Raw genomic sequence first — 27729 nt, 5'->3', positions numbered from 1 at the left:
GGAGAGGAGCACGATGTAAACTGCTTTGGGTCCCCATTGCGGAGTAAGGTGGGGTATAAATAGGGTTGCCAACCTCCAGGTGGGACCCAGATATCTCTTGCTATTACAACTGATCTTCAGGTGACAGGTCTTCTCCTCCTCTTTCTCCTCCTCCTTCCTCCTCCTCCTCCTCCCGTGGAGAAAAATGGCAGCTTTGGAGGGTGGCCTCTATGGCCTTGTACCATGTTGAGGTCCCCCATGTTGAGGTCTCTCAGCCCCACCTACCTCCCGGGGTGTCTGTTGTGGGGAGGGGAAGGGAGGGTGATTTGATTCTTTCTTAAGTGGTAGAGAAAGTTGGGATATAAAAACCAACTCTCCTTCTTTCTCCTCCTCCTCCTCTTCTTCCTCCTCCTCCTCTTCCTCCTCCTGCTTCCCTGGCTTTTTTTGCTAGCAGATACTGATTTTGGCATAAGGCTGGCTGGGCAAAACTTTGGCTGTGGTGGCTTCAATTCGAGGATGGAACCAGAGGGTGGTTTGAGCATGATTTGTTTGGTCATTGGATTATCTCTCTCTTGATCTCCAGGAGTGGAATTGGGGTGGGGGGCTCAGATGTCTGCCACAGGAGGTGGGGAAGTCCTACCACCACTCTGTTGGAGGTTCTTTGGATCCAACTAAGGGCAGAAAGGCAGGAAACCAATTTTGTAAATAAGTAAATAAAGCTCCAGGGTCCGCCTGGGTGAGAGAGTTTCTGCAAATGAATTTGTTTCAGAGGTTAATTTGACTCAAGGTTTAAATTTTCAAATAGTTTACTTTGATTCTTCCATTTGTTGGCTTAAGATATTGTGACATTTCTGTCATAGTTTCCATTAACCAGTTGCTTGCCTGGGTGGTTTTATGCATGCTTGCTTGTTACCATTTTAATGTGGGTCCCACAACCCACACACTTCAAGCTTTTGTACCATATTTCATGCTACACTGAAATATGAAAGGTACCAGCTGGATATTAGGAAAAAGTTTTTTGCAGTAAGAGTTGTTCGACAGTGGTACAACTGTGGAGGTGGGTGAGCTCCCCCTCACAGGCAGTCTTTAAGCAGAGGCTGGACAAACACTTGTCAGGGATGCTTTAGGCTGATCCTGCATTGAGCAGGGGGTTGGACTAGATGGCCTATAGGGCCCCTTCCAACTCTATGATTCTGTGATTTTTGAAGCATTTTGTACACGAAAGAGCATCTTCAAAATGAAAATTAATATTTTGTCTTGTAAATTTTCCAGTGGAAGATTGTGGCAATGTTCTGGGGTTCTGGAATTAGAGAATGCAAGGAGATGAACTGCTGAAAACTATTGATATTAACTGAATGGATGTTCATTTTTGTGTTATGTAATGTTTTTACTTTTGTGTATGGGTATTACAATCAACGCCCTGACCTAGATGGCCCAGGCTAGCCTGATCTCGTCAGATCTCAGAAGCTGAGCAGGGTTGGCCCTGGTTAGTACCTGGATGGGAGACGACCAAGGAATACCAGGGTCGCTGTGCCGAGGAAGGCAAACCACCTGTTAGTCTCTCAGCTACGACTCGACGGCACTTTACACACACATTATAATAATTCCTTTTGGGTGCAGTTAAAGGGATGTTTTGCTTTTTCTGAAACTTACCTTTTTGTGGTGGTGGAGGAAAGTGCTGTCAAGTTACAGCTGATTATGGCGACCTTGTTCGGTTTTCAAGGCAAGGGATGAACAGAGGTTGTTTGCCATTGCCTACTACCTCTGCGTAGCGACCCTGGACTTTCTTGGGGGTCTCCCATCCAAGCATTAACCAGGGCTGACCCTGCTTAGCATCTGAGTTCTGACGAGATTAGTTTGGCCTGGGCCATCCAGGTCAGGGCTGTTACCATTTTCCCCATTTCTAATTAATGCTTCACTTTGCCAATTTTTTTTGCTGGGAATGCATCTCTAGGATTCATGCTTTTACATCCATTCCTGAAACTGCCATGAGTTCATGGAAGTTAAATTAATCAATAACACCTGATATTATCTTGCATTCTTCCAATAGCATCTGTGTTCTCGCATAAGTATGCCAATAAAACTAGTGTTCAGTTCCTCAATTTATGCGCTTTATTGAATGCTCACGTTTGTTATATAAAAAATTCCTATGTGGTCTACTAAATTTCTTTGTATTAATTTTTTTTGAAAAAACGGGGCCTGTTTGGTCATTTGAATGTAGCCAGTTTTGAGTGAGCAGTATTGTGAAATTGGGGTAAGTTGATTGCATTAGTGAATCTTGGATATTTCTTAGAACTGTTTGAACGCATATAGGGATAATGCAAGGGAAAGTGTGTACCCCCTTTTTATTACAGTTTCATTGAATAACGTAAAATATTAAAAATGCACAAAGGTACAATGATTAATGGAATTGTCCTTTTTCTTTTCCAATAGGCAGCCAGATAAATTGGTGGTGGTATGGACGAGAAGAAGTAGAAGGAAATCTTCTAAGGTTAGTTTTATTCAGTAAGGGAATTCTGTATTGAAATGTGATGTCTGATCATCTCTTTGCTTTGTGTCCCCAATGAAATATACACATGTTTAGACTGTGTGTGTATCAGTATACATGATCAGTAGCACTAATTTCAAAGCATATAGTGTACCCAAGGTCCATATACAGCTCTGCCTTGAGTCACTGCGAGAATGGCGGACTATAAATAACCAAAATAATAATAATAACCAAAATAATAATAATTTGGTATTTACTAACTCCAGCAATTGATACAGATAACAATGGCATTGTAGTACTATGTCAAACGGCGCGATTATTTAAACAATAAATTCAGCAGCAGTTGGCAGTCTTAAGTTGGGGATTGCTAGATATTAGTGGGTAACTCCATATTTTCTCAAACGTTAAAATGAGAAAATAGTAAATGTCTACAATTTTTTACCATTTTGAATTTATTCTCTGGAAAAAGTTCTCATCCCACACATTGACCGCATTAACTTTCCTGAGAAGAAAACCCACTAACTAGCTTTGTTCTCAGGTTTATTAATACAATTAAATGTTAACTCCAAGATTGCCTTGGATGATAGATAGCAATGTATTTACATGATTTACAAGAATGAAAAAATATTTAGTGCTGCCATAGAAGTGTTAACCATCTGCTCTTGTCAGGAGGAAAATAAATAACATTGCATTTCAGAGTTATCAGATCTCCCAGAATTACAACTGATTTCCAGACAACAGAGATCAGTTCCCCTGGAGGAAATGACCACTCTGGAGGGTGGACTCTATGGCGTCAGACCTTTCCAAGTTATGTCCCCTCCCCAAACCCCACCCTGCCCAGTCTCCACCCCTAAATTTCCAGGAATTTCCAAACCCAGCGTTGGCAACCCTATTGCATTTGGACACTTCCAGTGTTTTCTCCTTTGCAATCACATTTCCATATTAACATGTGTGTCCAGATCCTTTAACAATTTGGCAGCCTGTTGAGATCTCCTTTACATCTTACTGTGGGCCAAGATAATAATAAGGAGGAGAAAGAGGAGTTGGTTTTTATATGCTGACTTTCTCTACCACTTAAGGAAGAATCAAACCGGCTTACAATCACCTTCCCTTCCCCTCCCCACAACAGACACCCTGTGAGGGTAGGTGGGGCTGAAAGAGCTGTGACTAGCCCAAGGCCACCCAGCTGGCTTCATGTGGAGGAGTTGGGCAACAAACCCGGTTCACCAGATTAGCTTCCGCTGCTCATGTGGAGGAGTGGGGAGTCAAACCCGGTTCTCCAGATCAGACTCCATTGCTCCAAACCACTGCTCTTAACCACTGCACCACGCTGGCCCTTGGCTACTTGGGATAGCTCTGATGGATCATATCAACAAATTATGTGTTCTTTCTTTGTTTTTTAAGGGAACTGAGTTCCTTCAAGGCTAGAATATCTTCCATTAGCTTGTCGATTAGCTATGTGTTTAATTTGGGGCATTTCTAAAATATGCTAGTTTGTAAAAATAGCTGTTACCTAGTTCTGGATGTACAGGGCTGGATCCCATACCTTGTTTTTGTTTGTGACCTTCTTTGTCTGTTGTGAAGGCAGACCTCTTCAGCTAACCACTTCTATTCATGCAAGACCAGTGTCTTCCAGAGAACTTAAAACATATGTGTGTATGTTAACGAAGTACCTAGCACAAGAAAAATATGCTCTGCAACAGATAGGAACGAAAGCAAAAACTAGGATCCAAGCCTTAGTAAGAGTTTTCTAAAGGTAACTGATGAGATTCTCTTGATCTGATAACGTTTGTCTCCAGAAATATAGATCAATACACATTCCTAGGCTGTTAGTCATCCTGCTGGTAATGCAAATTATTATACATGTTATTAGTTTCACCTAATTGAATTCTTGGAAGCAAATCAAATGCCAAAGTCTTTTGTATTAAGAGAAGGTATTTGTGTCCAAGGATTACATAAATTTATCCCCGTGTCTCCTTGGTTTTTCTTATTGTTGTCTTCTCATGAAGAAGAAAGGCAGAATCCAGTGGCCTGAAAATGGGAGAGAAGTTTTTAAAATTTGTGTATTTATTTATTTTAAATAATAATGAATACAAAAGATAAAAAATAGATTAAGTGGATTAAAACAGCAAAAAGAGTGGAGATTACTACTAATAAAAATATCTAGCAAATTCAAAACGAGAACTGATCGAAACAGAATAAAGTAAACATACATAATATAGCATACAGTATAAAATAAGCTACTTCAAAAAAAATTACAAGATTCCAGAATAGTTCATCTAGTAGATCAATGTATCCTATAAAATAAAAAATAACCAATAAATGGTATATGTAAACCAATGGGATTATATGCTAGAAAAATCAGGGAATCAAATTATGGATGTCCCATTGTTAGCAAATTTCGGTATGTTACAAGGATCATCTGCATTTCTATTTACTGTCACAATAAGAAGTAACTATGCATTGTTGTTGGTACCGTAACAATTTAAAATTATGTACAGGTGTGATCGTGCCCCACACAGGTTGAATAGAATTTATACAATAAATAGTTACAAATGTTGGAAATGCAGTGTTATTGATTATGAACATATGTGGTTGTTCTGTCTTAAAGCACTGGGCCAAGCTTTTAAAGCATATAAAGGAAATAACCACAATCCAGTATAAAAATGACGTGAGCAAAGTAATATTAGGTATGCTGTTTGAATATATAAAAAAGGGTATGTTCATTATTGCGTTATTGACTGCTGTTAATAAGTTTATTCACTTCATTTATATCATGCTTTTCTCCCCAGTGGGGGGACCTAAAGCATTCTCCTCCCTTCCATTTTATCCTCACGACAACCCTGCATGGTTTGGAAAGATTGGACAGGGAGAAGCTTTTCTCCCTCTCTCATAATACTAGAACGTGGGGTCATCTGCTGAAGCTGGAGGACGAGAGATTCAAAACAGATTAAAGGAAGTATTTCGTCACACAAGGCATAGTTAAATTGTGGAACTCCCTGCCCCAGAATGTGGTGATGGCTGCCAACTTGGAAGGCTTCAAGAGGGGAGTGGACATGTTCATGGAGGAAAGGGGTATTCATGGCTGCTAGTTAAAATGGATACTAGTCATGATGCATACTTATTCTCTCCAGTCTCAGAGGAGCAGGCCTATTATCTTATGTGCTTTGGAACACAGGCAGGATGGTGCTGCTGCAGTTGTCTTGTTTGTCTTGTGTGAATAGACTGCTGGACTTGATGGACCTTGGTCTGATCCAGCATGGCCTTTCTTATGTTCTTATGAGGTAGGCGGGGCTGAGGGAGTTCTAAGAGAACTGCGACTGGCCCAAGTTCACCCAGCTGCAGGCTTCATGTGGAGGATTGGATAATCGAACCCGGATCTCCAGATTAGAGTCTGCTGCTCATGTGGAGGAGTGGAGAAACCAACTCTGTTCACCAGATTAGAGTCCGCCGCTAATGTGGAAGAGCGGGGAATCGAACCCGATTCACCCAATTAGAGTCCACACCCTAACCCTAACCACTACACCAAGGTATACAACCAGTAAAGAAGAAGCGGAGAACACGGTCTTCTGAAGGTACAAAACAGTTGTATTTTTTTACATAATGAGGGGTGTCCCTTGTATCATGCTTAAAAGCACCAAGGATTATCCCTACATCCATTAAATGTGTATTCTATGCTGTGGTGCTGCTCCGTGGAAATAAAGAATACATAGATAAAAGGATGGAAGACTAGTTAAATTGTGGAACTCCCTGCCCCAGGACGTGGTGATGGCTGCCAATTTGGAAGGCTTTTAAGAGGGGAGTGGACATATTCATGGAGGATGGGGCTATCCTTGGCTACTAGACAAAATGGATACAATTCATGATGCATACCTATTCTCTCTAGGATCAGAGGAGCGTGCCTATTATTTTGGGTGCTGTGGAACACAGGCAGGACAATGCTGCTGCAGCCGTCTTGTTTGTGAGCGTCCTAGAAGCACCTGGTTGGCCACTGTGTGAACAGACTGCTGGACTTGATGGGCCTTGGTCTTGATCGAGCATGACCTTTCTTATGTTCGTGTGTTCTTAACCCTGTGAGGTAGGTTGGGCTCAGAGCGGGTGCCTGGCCCAAGGTCATCCAGCAAGGTTCTATGGCAGAGTAGATATTCAAACTTGGGTCTCCCAGATCCTAGTCTGACACTCTAACCCAACCACAGTGCCCGCTGACACCTTTCCTAGTGCCCACCGAGTGTTTTTAGAAACTAGGTGGGGCCATGTGGGACTGTTGCCCAGCAAGGTTTCTGATGGGCCATGAGCTATTTGATTGGCTGTGCAGATTTTTCAAAATATTGTTTTTGACAGCAGTTGCCACCACAGCACAAGGATCACTATGGAACTGAAGGTAAGCTGCAGCAGCCATTTTGTGGCTGCCCCCGCCTCCTGCGGCAGCCGTTTTGTGGCAGCCATTTTGTGGCCACGCCCGCCACGCTGTGTCAGAATTCCAAAGGTGCCGGCAGGTTCAAAAAGGTTGGGGACCCCTGCTCTAACCCCAACTTGACTCTCTTATGCATGGTTCTGTAAAGAGAAAATAAAATCCCAAGCCAAGAGGACTATATGTAGATAATCCTAAATATACTGAAATAGAAACGTTGACTTGTACAAGGAAATCTCATGCTTCTGGCCTGAAGGTAAATTGAATGGGATTTTCTTAAAGTTGATTGTAAAGTTATTATTGGAAGGGATTATAGGGACAAATTTCACAACATGGTTTCCGTGTGTGTGTGTGTGTGTGTGTGTGTGTGTGTGTGTGTGTGTACCTTTTGCCGCACCTTAGTAATGACCGGCTGGGCCCCACGGAAGCAAGTTTAAGCCTGGAATAATTGGCAGGAGTTGCTCCATTTGTCCTCGGGCTTGAATAACCCAGAACATCTGACTGCAGTGTTTTCCTAGTCCTCAGTGCCCATTGGTTTGTGGTGCTAGTGAGAGTCTTTGGGTTTTTCTTTTCTCTGCAGATGTAGAGCTCTTCACAACTGACACTGATACTTCAGTATCTGATTGTTTAGCAACTTAAGGGAATAGGCGGGATCTTATTTTAGTCAGAGCATGAGTAAGCTGCCCAAATACTTCTCTTAACTTTTTTTTTTTTTGTAAGAGTAATATTAACTTTGTCCTACATGTGGATTCCTTCTTGTTGATATCAGTTAAGATAGTTAAGATAGTGTTGGGGCTTGCTCCAATCAGTCACGGTCCAGAGAGTGAATGTGCCTAAAATATTGGCAAGGCAGGGTAGCATGAGCAGTTTTCTCCATCAGTGACAGGCATTTGTTTTAAGGGTTTGATTCACATAGGAGACAGCTTCTTTGGGGCCTTTCTGTTGTCCTAAAATTGGGATCTGCATCCCTATAGATCTGCTGCAGAACTGTCAAGAGACATTATACCTCAGACCATTCATAAGAACATAAGAAAGGCTATGCTGGATCAGACCAAGGTCCATCAAGTCCAGCAGTCTGTTCACCCAGTGGCCAACCAGGTGCCTCTAGGAATCCCACAAGCAAGATGACTGCAGCAGCACCATCCTGCCTGTGTTCCAAAGCATCTAATATAATAGGTGTGTTCCTCTGATCCTGGAGAGAATAGGTATGCATCATGACTAGTATTAATTTTGATTAACAGCCATGGATAGCCCTCTCCTCCATGAACATGTCCACTCCCCTCTTAAAGCCTTCCAAATTAGCAGCCATCACCACATCCTGGGGCAGAGAGTTCATTTTAGCCAGCAACCCATGTGTTGAGTGTACAGCTGACTTATGGCGACCCCATAGCGTTTTCAAAGCAAGAGACAAACAGAGGGGTTTGCCATTGCCTGCCTCTACATAGCAACGCTGGATTTCCTGGATGAGTTTTCATCCAATCGGGGCGATTTAATTTCAAAGATCTGATGAGATTGGGCTATCCTGAGCTTTCTTGATGGTCTCCCATCCAAGTACTAAACAAATCTTTCTCTTTCTGTTCTATCTAAAAGTCACTGTGGAAAACCACATATTTTGGAACCTACAGGTCGATAGTTGTGTATATTTGTTAGCCGAAATGACTCGTTAGCCAACATATTGTTGTCTGTTAGTCATCTGCTACTGCATATCCTTGACAAATCTAGTAGTGTACATTTATTAAAGTAATTATGATTGAATTTACAAGGCTCCCTCCCCCCATTCTTTCTTCAGGCTCACAGCTGGCAGCCAGGAATAAAAAATCCATACCGTGGGGTGGTGGTGTGGCCTGTTCCTGAAAACATTGAAATCACTGTGACGCTTTTTAAGGTAAGCACTTTTTTTAAATTGCTTTTTTGCCAGCAGGTAAACAGGAACTCTGTGAATCCATGTGCGTTTGTTTTATGGCCGTTAAGACACATGAACACATGAGGCTGCCTTATACTGAATCAGACCCTTGGTCCATCGAAGTCAGTATTGTCTACTCTGACCAGCAGCGTCTCTCCAGGGTCTCAGGCAGGGGTCTTTCACATCACGTACTTGCCCAGTCCCTTTAATTGGAGATGCCGGGGATTGAACCTGGGACCTTTTGCATGCCGAGCAGATGCTCTACCACTAAGCTACGGCCCTTCCCCAAGACTTTTGTCCTGAGCATGCTGTGTTTGACGTATGCCCTGTTGAAACAAAAGCAATTGAATATCTAAAATAACAGGACACAGTTCTGACCCTACTTAAATCAATAGAAATTATACCCTCCGTTATTTGAATGCAACAGGACCACCACCATATAGCCTTATCCTTGGCCGGTTAACTCAGAACTAAGTAAGAAAGCGGGGCATGACTCACTGGGAGAACACAGATGGTAAATGCGAAATTCTTAGGATCAGTTGCTGGTAATGTCAGCTGAAAAATTTCATGCTGTGTTTAGGAAAGATCTGCGGACGAGACCACAACTGGACGTGACAATGGTCACAGGGATGAAAATGCACGTTCACTGAAATGCCAAGCAGTGTAACACTCTTCTAACTCCATGGAAGTCAGTGGGTTTATAAGGGTATAACTCTGTTTAGAACTGAACTGCGAGACTCCCAAATAGGAATAGCGTTGTCAGTCAGACAGGGGTCAGAACAAGCATAGATACACGTAGAAAGCAGCTTATTTATACATAGGTATTGTCATTCCTTGTTTATAGATATGACGCTTCTTTATAATGTCCTTGCCTTTGTGATATGAAAAACATGGAACCAGGAGTAAACATAGAGGGGGGGCATTCTGCCCCCGTTACTCCACTGGGCAAAGTTTGAAGCCTTCTTCTGGCCTAAGGAGCCTTGTTCCAACGTAATTTCTTCTAAAGGAAGTTCCAATGGAACAACTTCCAACTTCTTCCAACGTAACTTCTTCTAAAGGAACTTCCAATGGAACTTCCAACTTAACTTCTTCCAATGGAACAACTTCCAACTTCTTCCAACTTAACTTCTTCCAATGGAACAGCCACTTAAGCTGGAGGAAGACCCCCTGGAAGATGGGTTGGATCCACCCCAGAGAGTTTATAAGAACTGGTGAATGAAGTGGTGATAATATTTGGAAAATGGATCAGTTGAAAGGTCCCAGAAATTTAAGCTCGACGACTTTGACATTTGTGAGTCAAAGGAAATGTATCATGGTGATGTAAAGCGCTGTCAACTCGTAGCTGATTTATGGAAACCCCGTAGGGTTTTCAAGGCAAGAGACATTCAGAGGGGGTTTGCCATTGCCTGCCTCTGTGTCACGACCCTGGTCTTTCTTCGTGGTCTCCCGTCCAACTACTAAGCAGGGTCGACCCTTCTTAGCTTCTGAGATCTAACAAGATTGGGCTAGCCTGGGCCATCCAGGTCAGGGGAGAATACCTATAGAGGTGGATTACCATTGCTTTCCTTTGCATAGCAACCCTGCATTTCCCCAGTGGTCTCCCATCCAAGTATTAATCTGGGCTGACCCTACTTAGCTTCTGAGATCTAATAAGATCGGGCTAGCCCGATTCATTTTGGGCTAGCAAAATGAATCATACAGGAATTTATATATGAAGGCCAGGTGAACTAAATTCTAGGGAGTATGTCAAAATGGTAAACATTTCAGGTGATGAAGGTGTGTCAATGCCCTATGAGGAGCGGCTAGAACGCTTAGGGCTGTTTAGCCTGGAAAGAAGGCGGCTGAGGGGAGACATGATAGAGGTCTATAAAATTATGCACGGTTTGGAGAAAGTAGACAGGGAGATGCTTTTCTCCCTCTCTCATAATACTAGAACGCGGGGTCATCCACTGAAGCTGGAGGGTGAGAGATTCAAAACTGATAAAAGGAAATACTTCTTCACACAACACAAAAATTGTGGAACTCCCTGCCCCAGGATGTAGTGATGGCTGCCAACTTGGAAGGCTTTCAGAGGGGAGTTGACATGTTCATGGGAGAGAGAAGTATTCATGACTACTAGTAAAAATGGATACTAGTCATGATGCATACCTATTCTCTCCAGGATGAGAGGAGCATGCCGAATATATTAGGTACTGTGAAACACAGGTAGGATAATGCTGCTGCAGTCGTCTTGTTTGTGGGCTTCCTAGAGGCACCTGGTTGGCCACTGTGTGAACAGACTGCTGGACTTGATGGGCCTTGGTCTGATCCAGCAGGGCTTTTCTTATGTTCTTATGTTCATTATTTAAATTTTCTTCTGTCAGATTTGTTATAATCTGATAATTCAAAAGTTCCATTATTATTGTTTATCAAGGAAAAAATGAGATTTATGAAAGATGCTACAGGGTGAAGCTTTTGCAAGATATTTGTTGACGTCAAAGAATTTCAATCCAAACTTGCAGTTTTCAGAATCCAGCAGATTCCTTTAAAATAGAGATCCAACTGTGACTGGAATAAGAAATACTGACATAAAGGAAAAAACAGTTGGAAGCAGAGGAACTGCACAAAACAATAAGCGTAACTTCATTCTTTAGCAATGCACACTCTGGGAATTGACAGAAACCACAAGAGTAATCACCAGAATAAAGACGGTTCCATCAGGTCAGATCAGATAAGAAAGCAGAACGGCACAGTGTAAACAAGGCAGGGTTATGGAAGGCAATACACGAGGAAGTCATCAAGAAAAAAGATGGCCAGCATATGGAAATCCTCGTTTTTTAATGATATAATGATTTAATGAAATAGAAATAGAGGAGCTCAGTGGCATTTATTTGTAGTGAATCTTGGCCCCTCTGGAATCCAAGGTAGAAGAAGAGTTGGTTTTTATATGCGGACTTTCTCTACCACATAAGGAGGAATCAAACCGGCTTACAATCACCTTCCCTTCCTCTCCCCACCGCAGACACCCTGTGAGGTAGGTGGGGCCGAGAGAGTTGGGAGAGAACTGTGATTGTCCCAAGGTCACCCAGCTGGCTTCATGAGGAGGAGTGGGGAATCAAACCCAGTTCACCAGATTAGTCTCTGCTGCTCCTAACCACTACACTCTCCCCAACCACAGGGATGAATCCAGACTAATTTTTCCACTAATTTATTTATTTACTTCATTTGTACCCTACCTTTCTCCTCAGCGATGACACCAAGAGGTTTATATCCTTCTGCTCTCTTCCATTTTATCCAAGGGGCGGAGCTGACAGTGTGGTGTAGTGGTTAAGAGCAGTGGTTTGGAGCGGTGGAATCTGATCTGGAGAACCGGGTTTGATTCCCCACTCCTCCACATTAGTGGAGGACTCTCATCTGGATGAACTGGATTTGTTTCCCCACTCCTACACATGAAGCCAGCTGGGTGACCTTGGGCTAGTCACAGCTCTCTTAGAGCTCTCTTAGCCCCACCTACCTCACAGGGTGTCTGTTGTGGGGAAAGGGAAGGTGATTTTAAACTGGTTTGATTCTTCCTTAAGTGGTAGAGAAAGTCGGCATATAAAAAACCAACTCTTCTTCTTCTCACTACAACCCTCTAAGGTAGGTTAGCCTGAGAGCGTCTGGCCCCAGGTCACCTAGCAAGCTTCCATGAAAGAGCAGGGATTTGAACCTGGATCTCCCAGATCCTAGTCCAGCATTCTTAACCACTATACCGCATATGGAAGGGACTTCCATCAGTAGAACAGAACACTACTGCCTTCCTACTCCAGCCCATTGTTCTCCCCAAAAAGGGGGACAGAAAGGACCCTCAGGTACAGAGTAAGGGGGGAAATCCAGGGTCTCCAATAGAGGAAGAAAATTAGTGAAAATTGTCCCTCCTTCCATTTTTGAAAGATTTAGTGTGGATCTAACCCACAGTTTCCAGTTGTGGGGGAAGCATTCCTGAAACAGATCCACACCCCATTGTTTTCTAGCTGGTTCTGTGCCAGTTCAGCAATACAGGGAAGCCTACGTCGCAAAGAATCCAAGACTGATTTTGTTTAGCCCTCCCTGCCTTGGAACATACTAAGGGTTTCATTTATCCTTCACTTCCATGGGATCGGTCTTTTGCAAAAGTCTTTTGCAAGAGAATATTGCAGAGCTTGAGAAGGTGCAGAAAAAAACAACCCAAAAGGATCAGGGGGCTGGAGCAACTGCCCTAAGAGGAGCAATTAAAACAATTTAGGTCTGTTTAGCTTGGAAAGAAGGCTTTTAAGGAGAGACATGATAGAGGTCTATAAAATAATGCATGGTATGGAGAGAGTGGACAGGGAGAAGCCCTCTCTCATAATACTAGAATGCGGGGTCATCTGATGAAGCTGGAGGGTGAGAGATTCAAAACAGATAAAAGGAAGTCTTTCTTCACACAACACAACGTTAAAATGTGGAACTCCCTGCCCCAGGATGTGGTGATGGCTGCCAACTTGGAAGGCTTTAAGAGTGGAGTGGACATGTTCATGGAGGAGAGGGCTATTCGTGGCTACTAGACAAAATGGATACTAGTCATAACGCATACCTGTTCTCTCTAGGGCTGTGGCTTCCTTTGTAGTCAATCCATCTCTTGTTGGGTCTTCCTCTTTTCCTGCTGCCTTCAACTTTTCCTAGCATGACTGTCTTTTCCAGTGACTCTCGTCTTCTCATAACGTGACCAAAGTATGACAGCCTCAGTTTAGTCATTTTAGCTTCTACGGTCAGTTCAGGCTTGATTTGATCTATAACCCACTGATTTGTTTTTATGGCAGTCCATGGTATATTTTCCCTTGTGGTGCACACAATGGCTCAGAGAATGGATTTAAATGGGGAATGGTACCCAGTCAGAAGGTTTAATACTTCTTTTCCCAGCGTTGTGTTCTTGATCCTGTTTCCCCTTCCTCTTTCCTGTCCCCACATTGATACTATTGCCACTTAAAAAAAAACATTTTGTATATATGCATCCTCACTAATCTGTTGTGCATGAAGGTGAGGGAAAGAAATGTGGTTTGGTTGTTTTGCCGGTCTGTGCAAAATAAGTCAGGAAATAGTGAATGGGTCATGTATTCTCTACTAATCATGGGAGCAGTTTTATACCACATGTGTTATTGAACTTGTCAGAACTCGGAAGCAAAGCAGAATCGGACATGGTTCAAAACTTGGATGAGAGACCACCCAGGAGGAACTGGGGTTGTTATGCAGAGGAAAGCAATGGCAAACCTCGTCCCCTCGTCTCTTTGCCTTGAAAATCCCAGGAAGGGTCACCATGAGTCGGTTGCGACTTGACAGCACTTAATTATTATTATTTAGATTAATGCACCCTTTTGCTCCAATTCATCCAAAATAACTACACATCCTCTGGTTCTGTTCTTGCGTTAATACCGATCATAATTCCACCCCCCATGCATGTTTTTGAAGATGGATAAATGGACCCCTTTTGGCCATTATTATCCATATTTTGGCCATTATTATCTATTATTATCCATTATCCATAAGCATCCGCAGGTGACTGCTAAGAGGCAACATTTAACATCCTCATTAGTAACCACAGCCCAAACTTACCTTCTAATCCAGGGGTGTCAAATTACTGCCCATGGGCCCGATCTGGCCCCTTGAGAGCTCCTATCTGGCCCATGAAGCAGCCACCCCACCCCACTCTTGATCTGGGCTGGTAAGGCATGGACCGGCCCCCCACCAAGTGACATTATGCCATATCCGGCCCTCGTAACAAATGAGTTCGACACCCCTGCTCTAATCCTACAAGTAACACCATTTCAACAGCCGCTTACAAATTCAGATGCACCGCTATCTGTTCGGGTGAGGAGGGGCCGTGGCCCAGTGGAAGAGCATCTGCTCGGCATACAGAAGGTCCCAGGTTCAATCTCCAGTTAAATAATCTGGCGGCATCTCCAGGTAGAATCTGGAGGTAGTGCGCCCATTAAAACCATAGCTCATTGTTAGGACGCAGCATTTAGTCTTGAGAGAGAGTGTCAAGTGAGGGGGAAGAGCGGCTGACTGGTTTTACTGCTCTGTGCAGAAGGCTGGAGTTTCCCCAAGAGAGCAGCAAATGTCTGCCTTGTAGTTTTGGCAGTCATAGCCTTCAAACGGCCCCGTATCCCAACCGCGACTTGCTCGTACTGGTGAAACATTCAAGATCACAGCCGAGCTGAGGGGGTTTTATTATCTGTAGTGGGAAAGTATGATGAGAGGATGTGTTGCTCGTATAGAGTTATAGAGAAGTCTGAGATAAAAGGCTTGATGCAGTTTGTGCTCTTCTTAAAGCAGTAATTGGAAATAGAACATAGGAAAAAGCAAGGGAGGAGACAGGCAAGCCCTGTGTTAGTGGGAAATGATACACAGACATTGGACACACACGAAGCTGCCTTTTTCTGAATCAGACCTTTTTTGGTCCATCAAGGTCAGTATTGACTACTCAGACTGGCAGCAGCTCTCCAAGGTCTCCAGGCCTGAGGTCTTCCCTATCACCTACTGCCAGATTCTGTCTGGAGATGCCACCAGATTCTTTAACTGGAGACTGAACCTGGGACCTTCTGTATGCCGAGCAGATGCTCTTCCACTGGGCCACGGCCCCTCCTGACCCATTCAGATGGTAGTGCAGATGGTAGTGCATCTGAATTTGTAAGCGGCTGTTGAAATGGTGTTACTGGTAGGATCAGAGCAGGGGTGTCGAACTCATTTGTTACGAGGGCCGGATGTGACATAAATGTCACTTGGTGGGGGGCCGGTCCATGCCTCGCGAGCCCAGATAAAGAGTGGGGTGGAGTGGCTGCCCCGTGGGCCGGATAAGAGCTCTCAAGGGGGCAGATCTTGCCCCACGGCCCATATGTTACTCCTGGATTAGAGGGTAAATTTGGGCTTTGGTTACTAGTGGGAGCGTGGAGAACCAATGATCATCTCAATGTCCTATCCTTGCTATGGCAACTCATCAGTTTCCATCAGCAGGGGGAACAGCCAAACCTCAAAAGTTTAATCTTTGTTTTCGTTTAGTATAATCGTTTTCTTCAAGTTTGATTTTCTTAGCTGCCCAGAAGCGTACTAAGAGACAGTTGGATTCAAGCCGTAGTTGAGAAGTGGACTGAAAATTGTATTGCTGTCTTCTAGGATCCCCACGCTGAGGAATTTGAGGACAAAGAATGGACGTTTGTCATAGAAAATGTAAGTGAGAAACTGTTCCTTTCTCTCTTTTTTTTAATGTGTCTTTTCATATCTGCAAATTCTGTATTCAGAACCTTGCTCCAGTCTACAGAAAACCTGTAATATTTCTTACGTGGAGGTTGACATCAGACGTTGTTCATTGCATTATTCTAGATCCCTCTAGATAAGATGCTGGATTCTATCACTGGTTTCCTGAAAGATCTGCATTGGTTGCCTGTCTGCTTCCTGGCACAATTCAAAGTGCTGTTTCTCAGCTTCAGGGCCCCAAAGAGTTTGGGGTCGGAGCACGTGAAGGGCCGCCTCCTCCTTCTGTACTGTCCAGCCCGCTGGTTAAGATTTGCCTCGCAAATCCTGCTCTCTGTGCCCCTGAGGCAGGTGGCAAGTAGAAAGGGCACGTTGAGTGCCGCCATCTCACCTTCAGGACGCCCTCCCGATTTTAGGCTCGCCGTAATGTTTTTCAGGTGCCGTGCCAAGACACCTTTTACCTTGGCTTTTAACGAAGGAGGTTTATTATTATTTTTAGCTATTTTGTGGTCTGTTTCCGTCCTGAGGTCTGTTTTACAGATGTTTTTAGGGTGCTCAGTGGTGGCTTTATGTGGCCTTTGTGTCCCAGCTTGATTCTAATGTCTTGTTGGTATATTGATAATCAACGATTTTATGATTTTTGTTGTACTGTTTTTATTTGTAAGCAGCCTTGATTATGAGCATATAAATCTCCAAAATAAATAAATGATGGAGGAGAGTTGTGTCCAATAAGGTGCCGCGCGCTTTTCATTAGTTTCTTATATCTGTTCTTGCGTAGGAGATGGGAAATCCAGGCTGCTGTGTGTGTCTGTGTTTCCTTCTAGAATACCTTTCAACACCAGAGTACCGCTACATGCATGCTTATCGAATGGATTGGGCCGCAACCCCAATGGGGAAAAACAGGGCCGGCCCTGCCCCAAGGCGAAGCAAGGCAGCTGCTGCATGGTTTTTGGGGAGTGGTAAACTACCAGCAGCTGCTGCGCTCCTCCCTGTGGATGAATACAACGTCATGCCAATGGCCACTGGGTGATCCTCCACTACTGCACTGCAGAATAGTAGCATAATATTACTGTAATATTACTGTGGCAACGACAATAAGCGTTCCTCTGAGTGCAGCACCAGGATAGCCAGTGTGACACATAGTTAATTAAATTGTGGAACTCCCTGCCCCAGGATGTGGTGATGGCTGCCATTTTGGAAGGCTTTCAGAGGGGAGTGGACATGTTCATGGAGGAGAGGGCTATCCACGGCTGCTAGTAAAAATGGATACTAGTCATGATGCATCCCTATTCTCTCCAGGATAAGAGGAGAATGCCTATTATATTAAGTGGTATGGAACACAGGCAGGATGGTGCTGCTGCAGTCATCTTGTTTGTGGGCTTCCTGGAGGCACCTGGTTGGCCACTATGTGAACAGACCGCTGGAGTTGTTGGGCCTTGGCCTGATCCAGCATGGCTTATCTTTTGTTCTTATGACTTGTCATTCTGTGATGCTGTACAGTTGCACTCAGAGTCTGGCAGAAAAAGGGAGAAACAGGAATGTGCCCAGGTCCCTCCAAACAAACACCAGGCATCCACCAGGTTGGCTGAGAGGGAGTGTTAGGAGCTGCTCAAAAAGAGCTTTGACTTTTGAAAGCTTGTACGCTGATAATCTTGTTGGTCTTTAAAGAGTTGTGTGAGTCAAGTGCCATCAAGTCGCTTTCGACTCACGGCAACCGTATGAATCAACGTCCTCCGAAACGTCCTATCTTTAACAGTCTTGCTCAGATCTTGCAAACTGAGGGCCGTGGCTTCCTTTGTAGAGTCAGTCCATCTCTTGTTGGGTCTTCCTCTTTTCCTGCTGCCTTCAACTTTTCCTAGCATGACTGTCTTTTCCAGTGACTCTTGTCTTCTCATAACTCTCCCCCACCTCCTATTATCCAGTTTAGTGTCATGGCCAGCACAATATTATTTGAGATAGGAACAGCCTGATTCAGATCTAACCTGAAACTATGAAGTGCGCTGCTCGGTCTCAGCCATCGCCTCGCCTCATATGTGTCATGTGGGGAAAATAGTGCTGGCTTACCTTGCAGGGATGTTGTAAAGGTTACTGAGATAACATAAAAATTGCTTTGACCCTTGTGGAATAGTAGCTTATTATTATTATTAGTGTTGGTGTTTTGTTTGTTGGCCGCTAAGTCAGAACCGATTTACAGCAATCCCATAGGATTTTCAAGGCATGAGATATTCAGAGGTGGTTCGACCCTGGACTTCCATGGGGGTCTCCCATCCAGTTACTCACCAGGGCCGACCTTCCTTAGCTTCCAGGATCTGACGAGATCAGGCTATCCTGGGCTATCCAGGTCAGGAAAGTGTTAATATTACTGGTATCTTCTTATTGTGTTTGTGCCTATTAAGTGCCGTCAAGTTGCTTCCGACTCATGGTGACCCTATGATTCAATGTCCTCCGAAACATCCTATCTTTGACAGCCTTGCTCAGATCTTGCAAACTGAGGGTCGTGGCTTCCTTTATGGAGTCAATCCATCTCTTGTTGGATCTTCCTCTTTTCCTGCTGCCTTCAATTTTTAATAATTACTTTGCCAATTATTGTCGCAAATTAAGACCCAGATTTTCCAAGCGAGTGGAAAAGGATTGCATGCAAAAAAGAAAGTCACAACAAATACTAACAGAAGTACAGACATGTCAATGAGAAAGTACCATGAGGAAGAGAAAGGAGCAAGGAGACTGAAACCCCCCCCCCATGGTGTTACTGGGGGTCTCATCCCCCAAGAGAAGCATTTTGGAGAGCATTTTGGATGGCAACAGGTATGGGGGGGGGGTTGTAGGAAGGAACAACAGAGATGGGAATGAGTCTGTCCACGCAAGTTACTGACAGATTGAAGTTACTGGTAGATCCAGGGCAACAACTTGAGTCAAAACCAGGCAAAATTTAGAAATATTTGCTATTCTAATTTTTTTTGTAAAAACAATTACAGTCTGCTCAGCATATATGCTGCCCAACTATATAATTTCAAAATATGTAAATCCCGTCACATTTTAAAAATCAGTGCTTTAGCTGTATTATGAAATATCCCTCCTGGAAAGATTTGCTGGCCACTATATGTTCAGATTATCATATGTTCAGATTATCATAAAGAAAGGAAAAGAGGGCATAGTAGTGTATTTCATTGCCTTATTTCAATGCGTATTTCAATGCCGTTTCACATTAGCTGAATGGAAAATAATGTAATTTTTTAAAATTGATGTCATGCCTTTGGCAGTATGGGATGGTAACTGTGGTTCATTTTCATTTAAATATATGATGTGCTTGTTGGGATGATTTTAAAAGTGAAATTGACCGCCAAAAGTTGTAGTCAGAGCTAAATACATCACCTACAAATACTTTCGAATAAACTTTGGGGAAAGTTAGAAAAATCTTTTTCAAGGTTAATAGCACCACACAGTGGTGAGAGAAGAAATATAAAACATGTGGCTTGGAAAAGTGAAAAAAGCATCTTTGCCTATATATATATATTTATAATATATATAATAAAGGAATACAATAAGTGGAAAAAGGGATAAAGGGGAAAAAGTCAAACCTAATTCATCTTCCAAGTATTATACAGTCTAAAATACGATCATATCAAAATAACATTGTTTGTCTTAAGCATATCAACATTATTGTAAGCATTCATTGAATAGTTTCTAAAGTAATTCTCTAAACTCTTTGTGTTTAACAGGTTTTCATAACACGTGAATAATAATCATATAGAGGTTGCCATTTTGTCAAAAACCCGTCCATTGAATTCATTTTTAGCAAGTGAGTTAGTCAGGCCATTAATGCAAAGAGAAAAAAGTTTACGGCTCCATTCTGTGATAGCTGGTATTGTGTTAGATTTCCAGTATCTGGTGTAGACAATTCTAGCAGCAGAAGTTGCATATTGGTAAAGTTCTTATCAAACTTTATTATCAAAGTTCACTTGCGGGGGGAGTTATACCCAGAAGCATATATTTAGGTTCTAATTCAAAATTTACTGTCAACATTGTCTAAAAAATGTTGAGCACTTAAGTTTAACAACCAAATGGACGAGGAAGGAAGGAAGTGGGGGGTGAGGGAACAGAGAGCAAACACCATTACAGACGTCACCGTTCATCTAGAAGTTTGTTCTGTTAGCACTGCATCATTCTCTTTTCTTCGTTGGCCTGCATCCTGACACCAAATGCTACATTTAACATGCCTCCTGCTGGTAAAAGTACTGTATAGAACTGTTTGGGGTTTTTTTGCAGTTAGTGGGACTTTGCCCCCTTTCCCCCCTTGTTCCTAAAATAATGAGGAGGAGGAAAGGCGGCATGGTTTAGCCTGATCGCGTCAGATCTTGGGAGCTAAGCAGGGTCGGTACTTGGATGGGAGACCACCAAGGAAGACTTTGCAGAGGAAGGCAATGGCAAACCCATCTGTCTTCAGCTTTCCCTTTCCCCCGCCCAGCAGCCTCTACCTAGAAAACCCATGTGTGGTGGTGGCCATTGCTCCAGGCCTATTTACATGATAGAGAACCCTCAAGGACTTGTGAGGGGACACCTCTATCTCCCCTGTGTCCACCTGCCCATATTATTTCCTCTTTCCCTCCTCCTGGAAACCCTCACATCCTCTCCCCCATTCCCTACCTCAGTCTCTCCTTCTCAGCCATTCAACAACCTACATGTTAATCTGCCTCCCATCTTCAGCCATATTTATTATTTATTTACTTCATTGATACCCCACCTTTCACCACAGTGGGGAATCAAAGCAGTTTACATTATCCCCCTCGCCTCCTTTTTAATCCTCACAACAACCCTGTGAGGTAGCTTAGGTTGAAAGTTCATGACTGACCTAAAATCACCCAGTGAGTTTCCAAAGGAAGATGGGGATTTGAACCTGGGCCTCCCAGACCTTACTCTGAAGCTCTAACCACTACACCACACCGACTTTCATAGGGTGGCTGCTGTTGAACAGTGGCAAGCAGCGTTGAACCAACGCAAGCAGCGTTGAACCATCTACGCCTGGTTGCAAGTAGCAACTAGCTACGCCTAGAGGAGTTGTGCAAATTGGGTGGTCACCCAGTGGTTGCTGCCAGGCCAAGGTTTGCAAACCTCCAGGTGGGACCTGGAGATTCCCTGGAATTACAACTGAACTCCAGATGAAAGAGATCTGTCCCCCTGGAGAAAATAGCTGCTTTGGAGGGTGGACTCCATGGCATTATACCCTGCTGAGGTCTTCTCCCTCCCCAAACCCGGCCCTCCTCAGACTCAACCACAAAATTTGCAGGAATTTCCAACTTGGAGCTGGCAACCTTTGCCAGGCCTGGCCCCACTGAGTTCTAGGAGCCTAAATATACCTGGAAAGGGCTCTGCCCCCTCCCTCTGCTTTTCACTGACAGAAACTGAAGTCTGAAACCTGTGGTTGCCTGGCAGTAGCCACTGAGTGAATCTGTTGCTTAAAGCTACAGGTGCTCCTTTTATCATTTTTGGATTTTTTAAACTCCTCAATCAATTTTTTAAGATTTCATATGTTTATTCAATCCTGGGGCCCTTTTGAGTTTTGTAGAATGATCCATTTTGCCTATTTATGTATCCGGAGATTTGTCCGACTTCGCTATTAGAATATAAGATACTAAAAGATGAAACTCTGATTGAGGTTGTATTTTGGAAAACTACAAGAGCAGAGTGACCGGGTGAAATATGGTGGTCAACTGTAATTTATGCGGAGGCTTGAAATATTCCCACAGATGTCATTTCTAAAGAGCAGCACGCTTGAACCTGGGAACATGCTAAACCCCACCTAATTCTTGAACATCTCCATTTGTTGCTTGGTCTTCAAAGTTAACCCTATAGCAATCCAGTGCTATATATTTTCCCCTATATTTGTTCATCTTCTGTGCTCAAAGCTGGATTGTTTAACTGGGCTAAGGAGAGCATTTTGTTGCAAAGTATTTTCACAGTAGCACCATGACCGTTCCGGATCTCGTATTCACTCGTGCCTGCGTGGCAATAGGACATACCTAATGCTACTGTAATTATTTTCCTCTGTACCCATGTGCAGATATGAGTATCTTCCAACTTTGTCAGATATATTTCATGCATCATAATGAATCAGAATCTAGGCAATGAAAGTAGGGGAGCCATTCCCCCTCAGTCAGGGTTGGGGATCCCCTGCCCTGAGTTCCCGTTGCACAACACTACTCCAAATGGTAACACAGGGAAAATAGAAAAAAATAATAACTGCAGTTATTAGGGAAAACACAAAAGTGGGTAGTTCTAGGAATCACCAGAAACTCTGTGGTGTTAACCATGGTGTTACCATGGTCTGGTAACCCGGAATGAAAGCTGATGTGAAAACGTGTGTCCGCTGCAAACCAGCACAGTTACCGTCTGAAACAGTAAGCAAGGTATCACAACACTCTTAGCTGTTGTTGGGAGGACTGTGTGTGTTAAGTGTGCACACGTATGCACATGTGTTTTTTTTTTTTTTTGTATAGCAGACTAACATAGTTAACTCCCTTGGCAGTGGCCTTTCTAGGGCTTATGTAGTTGGTCTTCAGGGTGGCTGGCTTACGCCAGGTGCTGTACAAGTCATCCAGTGTGCGGAAAGCACTCTCTGCCCAAATGCAGAAGTGTCCAGCATGGCCCCCGGGAGCAAGTGTTAGAAGGTTCAGTTTGTTGACATCAAGAAATTTTGTTAGCCTTCAAGGTGCTACTGGACTCCTACTCTTTTCTACTGCTCGTGACAGACTAACACGGACGGCTACCCATCGGGATCTATCTCCAAATATAAAGTTGTTGGTTTTTTAGATAATAAAATGTAAGTTTCCAGGGTCCCTTTTTTACTTCCAACTAAAGGCCATCACAGCTGTGTGGCTACTACAGCTCTTGCCGACTAAAGGCTATTACAGCTCTACAGCTACTACAGTTCTTGCCGACTAAATGCTACTACAGCTCTTGCCAACTAAAGGCTACTTTAGACAACTAGACAGACAGCTCTACACCTACTACTGCTCTTGCCAACTAAAGGCTACTAAAGCTCTTTTTGCTTTCTGGCTCCTAGTAGCTCATTTTGTATAAACAACAAGTTAGCAGACTGGTCGAAGGTAATGAGATGGCCATCACCTTTTGGTTACTGCTCTGCGATAGGACAGATTTTATAAGGAACACTCCATCTTTTCAGCGCATGCAGAATTCTTTTGAAAAGCAATCGAAACACTTGATCTTCGGTTAAGGAATTCATCTGCCTAGGTTTTGTGCATTTTTTTTCCAGCCTGAACTGTTTTGGTTGTTTTTTTTTTTATTTAGCTCAAAATAAAAATGCCTCTTTCAGAATTAAATGTCTGCATTTAATACATTTAGAGCAGTGGTTCAGACATGCTTTCCTGGCCTTCTAATTCCCCTGTCATATTCTGCTGTACGTGATTATGTGAAATGTGCCCGCTTGCCTGTGTAAATTAGGCTGGGCCTCCCGGTCCAGATACAGCTCGGAATTAAATGCCTGCTTTGTCAGCCGTCTCACTCTTCTTCTGCTTTAAATTTAATGGGAAATCAGGAAAGTGTGTGCTTGCGTTTTTTAAAATACAGAATTTGCTTACATTAGATGTCTAGCACTTTGGTTCTAGTTCAGAAAACTTGGAGCTTAAGCTTGTGGAGCAAAAAGATGTCACACGAACACATGAAGCTGCCTTCCACTGAATCAGACCCTTGGTCCATCAAAGTCAGTATTGTCTACTCAGACCGGCTGCGGCTCTCCAGGGTCTCAGGCAGGGGTCTTTCACATCACCTACTTGCCTAGTCCCTTTAACTGGAGATGCTGGGAGATTGAACCTGGGACCTTCTGCATGCCAAGCAGATGCTCTGCCACTGAGCCACGGCCCCTCCATGTCGCAACCTCTTGTCCTGATTGGTCAACGTTTTATGACGAGAGTCGCGAGAGGCCTTCTGTTGAGCATTGCAGTAGTTGGACCTGATCTTGTTCCATCCCACAGTTTGCCGTTAGCAACATGTTCTGTAGGCGTTCAGGAAATGGCAAGGAATGCTAACTAAGAGTTGTCTTCCCCTCCCTCCCCAGGAACTCATGAGAGACCAGCATTGCTGGCTCGGGAACAGCCTTTGTGGGAAGACCCTGCGTACGTTTTTCTCGACAATGCCACCGATTCATTTAAATTCTGACCTCTCCATCATACCATAAATTCCTGAGTAAAGTAAGCCGGTCATAACCCATTGGGATAAATCATACAGCCCTATGATGTGTTAGGGATTTTCTCACAGAGAAGCTGGAGTTGGCATAGCGGTTAGTGAGCTGGACCTCGAAGCGGGTTCCAACTCATTCGTGAAGCTCACTGGGTAACTGTGGGACAGTTGCTCTTTTCTCAAAGGGTTCTTGTGAGGACCAGATGCACGTCCAGAGTTCCTTGGAGAACAGGCAGGGTAACAACGGTGAACATATGGAGAAGCAAATTTGAAGAAGAGTTGTTTTTTATATGCCAACTTTCTCTACCACTTAAGGAAGAATCAAACTAGCTTACAATCACCTTCTCTTCCCCTCCCCACAACAGACACCCTGTGAGGTAGGTGGGGCTGAGAGAGCGCCAAGAGAGCTGTGACTAGTCCAAAGTCACCCAGCTGGCTTTGTGTGGAGGAGTGGGGAACAAATCCAGTTCACCAGATTAGCCTCCACCGCTCATCTGGAGGAGTGGGGAATCGAAGCCGGTTCTCCAGATCAGAGTCCACTGCTCCAAACCACTGCTTTTAACCACTACACCATGCTGATTCTCGCAGTTCCATCCGAAGCATGCTCATATGGAAAGCTGCAGTTATATCAGTGGAATCGACAGAATTATATTCCATCTGTTCTTTGATGCTGTTCTCAGACATACACTGTGAGTGGATCCAGAGCAAAACCTCTGCTTGTAGTAAAGCCAGCATGGTGTAGTGGTTACCAGCGGTGGTTTGGAACGGTGGACTCTGATCTGGAGAACCAGGGTTGATTCCCCACTCCTCCACATGAGCAGCAGAGGCTAATCTGGTGAACTGGATTTATTTCCCACTGCTACACATGAAGTCAGCTGGGCGACCTTTTCATAGCATGATTGTCTTCTCCAGTGACTCTTGTCTTCTCAAAATGTGACCAAAATATGATAGCCACAGTTGTCATTTTAGCTTCTAGGGTCAGTTCGGGGCTGATTTGATCTATAACCCACTGATTTGGTTTTTTTGCACATATGTAAAGGCTGGATGGAAGAGAAGAAAGGTCCCATCGGAGGTTATATCCTTAACTTCTGCCCTTAACTAACGCTTGCCTTTACGTGGCAAAAGTTATCTTTCTGGTTAACAAAAGAGCAGAAATTTAATATTACCGCAAATCAGACTGGATCCACAGATGCGATTTGTTTTCTCTGACACAACCTTGAGGTTTTAATTGCATGTGCGTTTGTGACATGTTTCAGCTTAAAATTATGGAAGCCACAAAACCATCTTCTTGCGCGATATCAATACTGCAATTATTTCCACACATCTCTCGTAGATGAAAGACGGGATGGCAGGAAATGGCACCGGACCGATAATGCTTTCCTTTTCTCATAAACTCAATAATTTTTCACCCCATACCGTAACATTTACACTGGAATGAGTTTGATGACACATAATTTCTGCAGTTAATATTGATTCACAGTGGTGAAGTGTAATCTGCCTTCTCAATTTCTGGAACCAATTTGTTTAAAAAAAAATTCGGTCAGGCCGCTTCCTGTCATTCGCTTTCCAATATCTTCCCCCCCCCCCCACCATAGATGACGGTCTATCGGGCGAGGAGAAACAGGTGACCACAGTGGATATCAATGATATTCTTTGCCGGCTGGAGGGAGGAAGCTGATAAACGGAGGCTGCCGGTTCTGGAAACAAACCTCTAATACGACATTAGGCATGTTTAAAACCAGCAGAGGGCTCTGGCAATTCTTAGGATATGTTTATTCATAGAAAATCAGCGGTAAAATATACTCGCCGGGGCAGGCGAGAGACTCGAATCTGCATGAGGTCTTTTTCTCGTTCCGACATCAAATATCAAAACAGAGTCTTGGTAATTGTTTTACAGTGGGGTTCTAATCATACTCCAGACGTAAGCTGAGCCATCTAACTTGCCTTTTAATGGAAAAGTATGTGTTTTTAAGATTGTTCGACTTGCCGCGCTTTCCGCCCCCTTCTTTTGAATGCATATGTGATATTTGCCGTTGATAGCGAGCAAAATTTATTTATTTCAAATGCAGCTTGCTGAGATAGCATTATGTTAGACAAATCTCATTTCATTGTGGGCGCCCGTGGGGGCGGGGGACGATGGCCATATGTTGTTACAGCTCCGTACCTTGTGATTCTTGGTAAAAGGTGCATAGCAGGATCCTCAGCGAAAAGAGAAAACAACGAAATGCCAACACATAGTCATTAACGGGAGGGGGGGAGAGATTTGGTCGATGGTACCTCACTCACTAGAGCGTTAAAGATTGTATTTAGGATTTTTTTCCACTCAAGGCAATGTTTTGCATAACATTTGAGTCTCTGTGCAAAGCATTCATATGGTAGCAAACTTGGTAAAAGTAAAATGTTTAGTTTTGTCTTTGGACTGGATGAATAGCTGCAGGCCTGGTCTTGAGTGTCGTGAGTGTGTGTTTGATGAAAACCTGCGTCTCCGTAGTATCAGTTGAAGCCTTTTCTACTGTAAGATTTGGTGCTAAAGCGTTTCCTATGTTTTTGTGTTTGTTTTTGTCTTGCAAAAGTTTCCCTTCTCTCCTGGGGAGGTGGGGTGGAACCTGGTTTTTCTACAAGGCTTCAACATTTTGGGAAATTTTACATCTCTAGCTAGACAATAAGTGGACAGCCCCCCTGATGACTTGCTAATTAAAACTCGGGGTGCTTTTAAGGCCCTCTTAATGAGATTCTCCTTTTGGCTTGCCTGCTTTCCAGCTCTTCTTCTATTACCTGCCAGCACTTCTTAAAAAAAAGACGCCAACAAACTATTCTAACAACTTGGCAGAATTCCAAATAGTCTATTATTCTCGCCGTAAGGGTTTCTTTTGTTGGGAATGTAGGATAATTGTGTGTCTAAGACAATGTCAAAGTAAGAACAGCCCTATAACAATTATATACAGAGTGTATGTAGAAATGTGGTGTTGGAGGAGAGTGTTACGGATACCGTGGACAGCCAAAAAAACAAATCAGTGGGTTATAGATCAAATCAAGCCTGAACTGACCCTAGAAGCCAAAATGACTAAACTGAGGCTATCGTATTTTGGTCACATTATGAGAAGACAGGAGTCACTGGAAAAGACAGTCATGCTAGGAAAAGTTGAGGGCAGCAGGAAAAGAGGAAGACCCAACAAGAGATGGATTGACTCTATAAAGGAAGCCACAGCCCTCAATTTGCAAGATCTGAGCAAGGTTGTCAAAGATAGGACGTTTTGGAGGACTTTGATTCATAGGGTCGCCATGAGTCGGAAGCGACTTGACGGCACTTAACACACACACATGTAGAAAGGGGGGAAAGACGCTGAAAGTCTCATCCTGCTTGTCAGTACATTCATTATCCTGAATCTGTACCAAATACTTGCTCAATGGTTAATAGAAAATTAGATCACTTGGTCTCTCTCTCGACTCGTTCCTTATGCTCTGAGCCACTGAGGCTTTCCGAATGATAAAACACAGATTTTTGGAGATTGGACAACAAAATCTCAA

At 43.5% G+C, this 27729-nt stretch overlaps 1 protein-coding gene across 6 annotated transcripts in view; it reads left to right on the top strand.

Annotated features, from left to right (window-relative positions):
- Positions 1-27729, top strand: part of EHBP1 (EH domain binding protein 1) — a 313110-nt gene that overhangs the window by 46654 nt on the left and 238727 nt on the right. For all 6 annotated transcript variants that reach the window (XM_056856272.1, XM_056856271.1, XM_056856269.1 and 3 more), the window contains exons 2-4: positions 2413-2470; positions 8668-8763; positions 15931-15984. In XM_056856272.1, the coding sequence (XP_056712250.1) occupies positions 2413-2470; positions 8668-8763; positions 15931-15984 (208 nt within the window). The remainder of the gene's footprint in view (positions 1-2412; positions 2471-8667; positions 8764-15930; positions 15985-27729) is intronic.

The sequence above is a fragment of the Euleptes europaea genome, chromosome 10 (assembly GCF_029931775.1).
Source record: "Euleptes europaea isolate rEulEur1 chromosome 10, rEulEur1.hap1, whole genome shotgun sequence".
Classification (NCBI taxonomy): Eukaryota; Metazoa; Chordata; class Lepidosauria; order Squamata; family Sphaerodactylidae; genus Euleptes; species Euleptes europaea.
The sequence above is the reverse complement of the archived record's forward strand: the minus strand, read 5'-3'. Positions and strand labels throughout refer to the sequence as shown.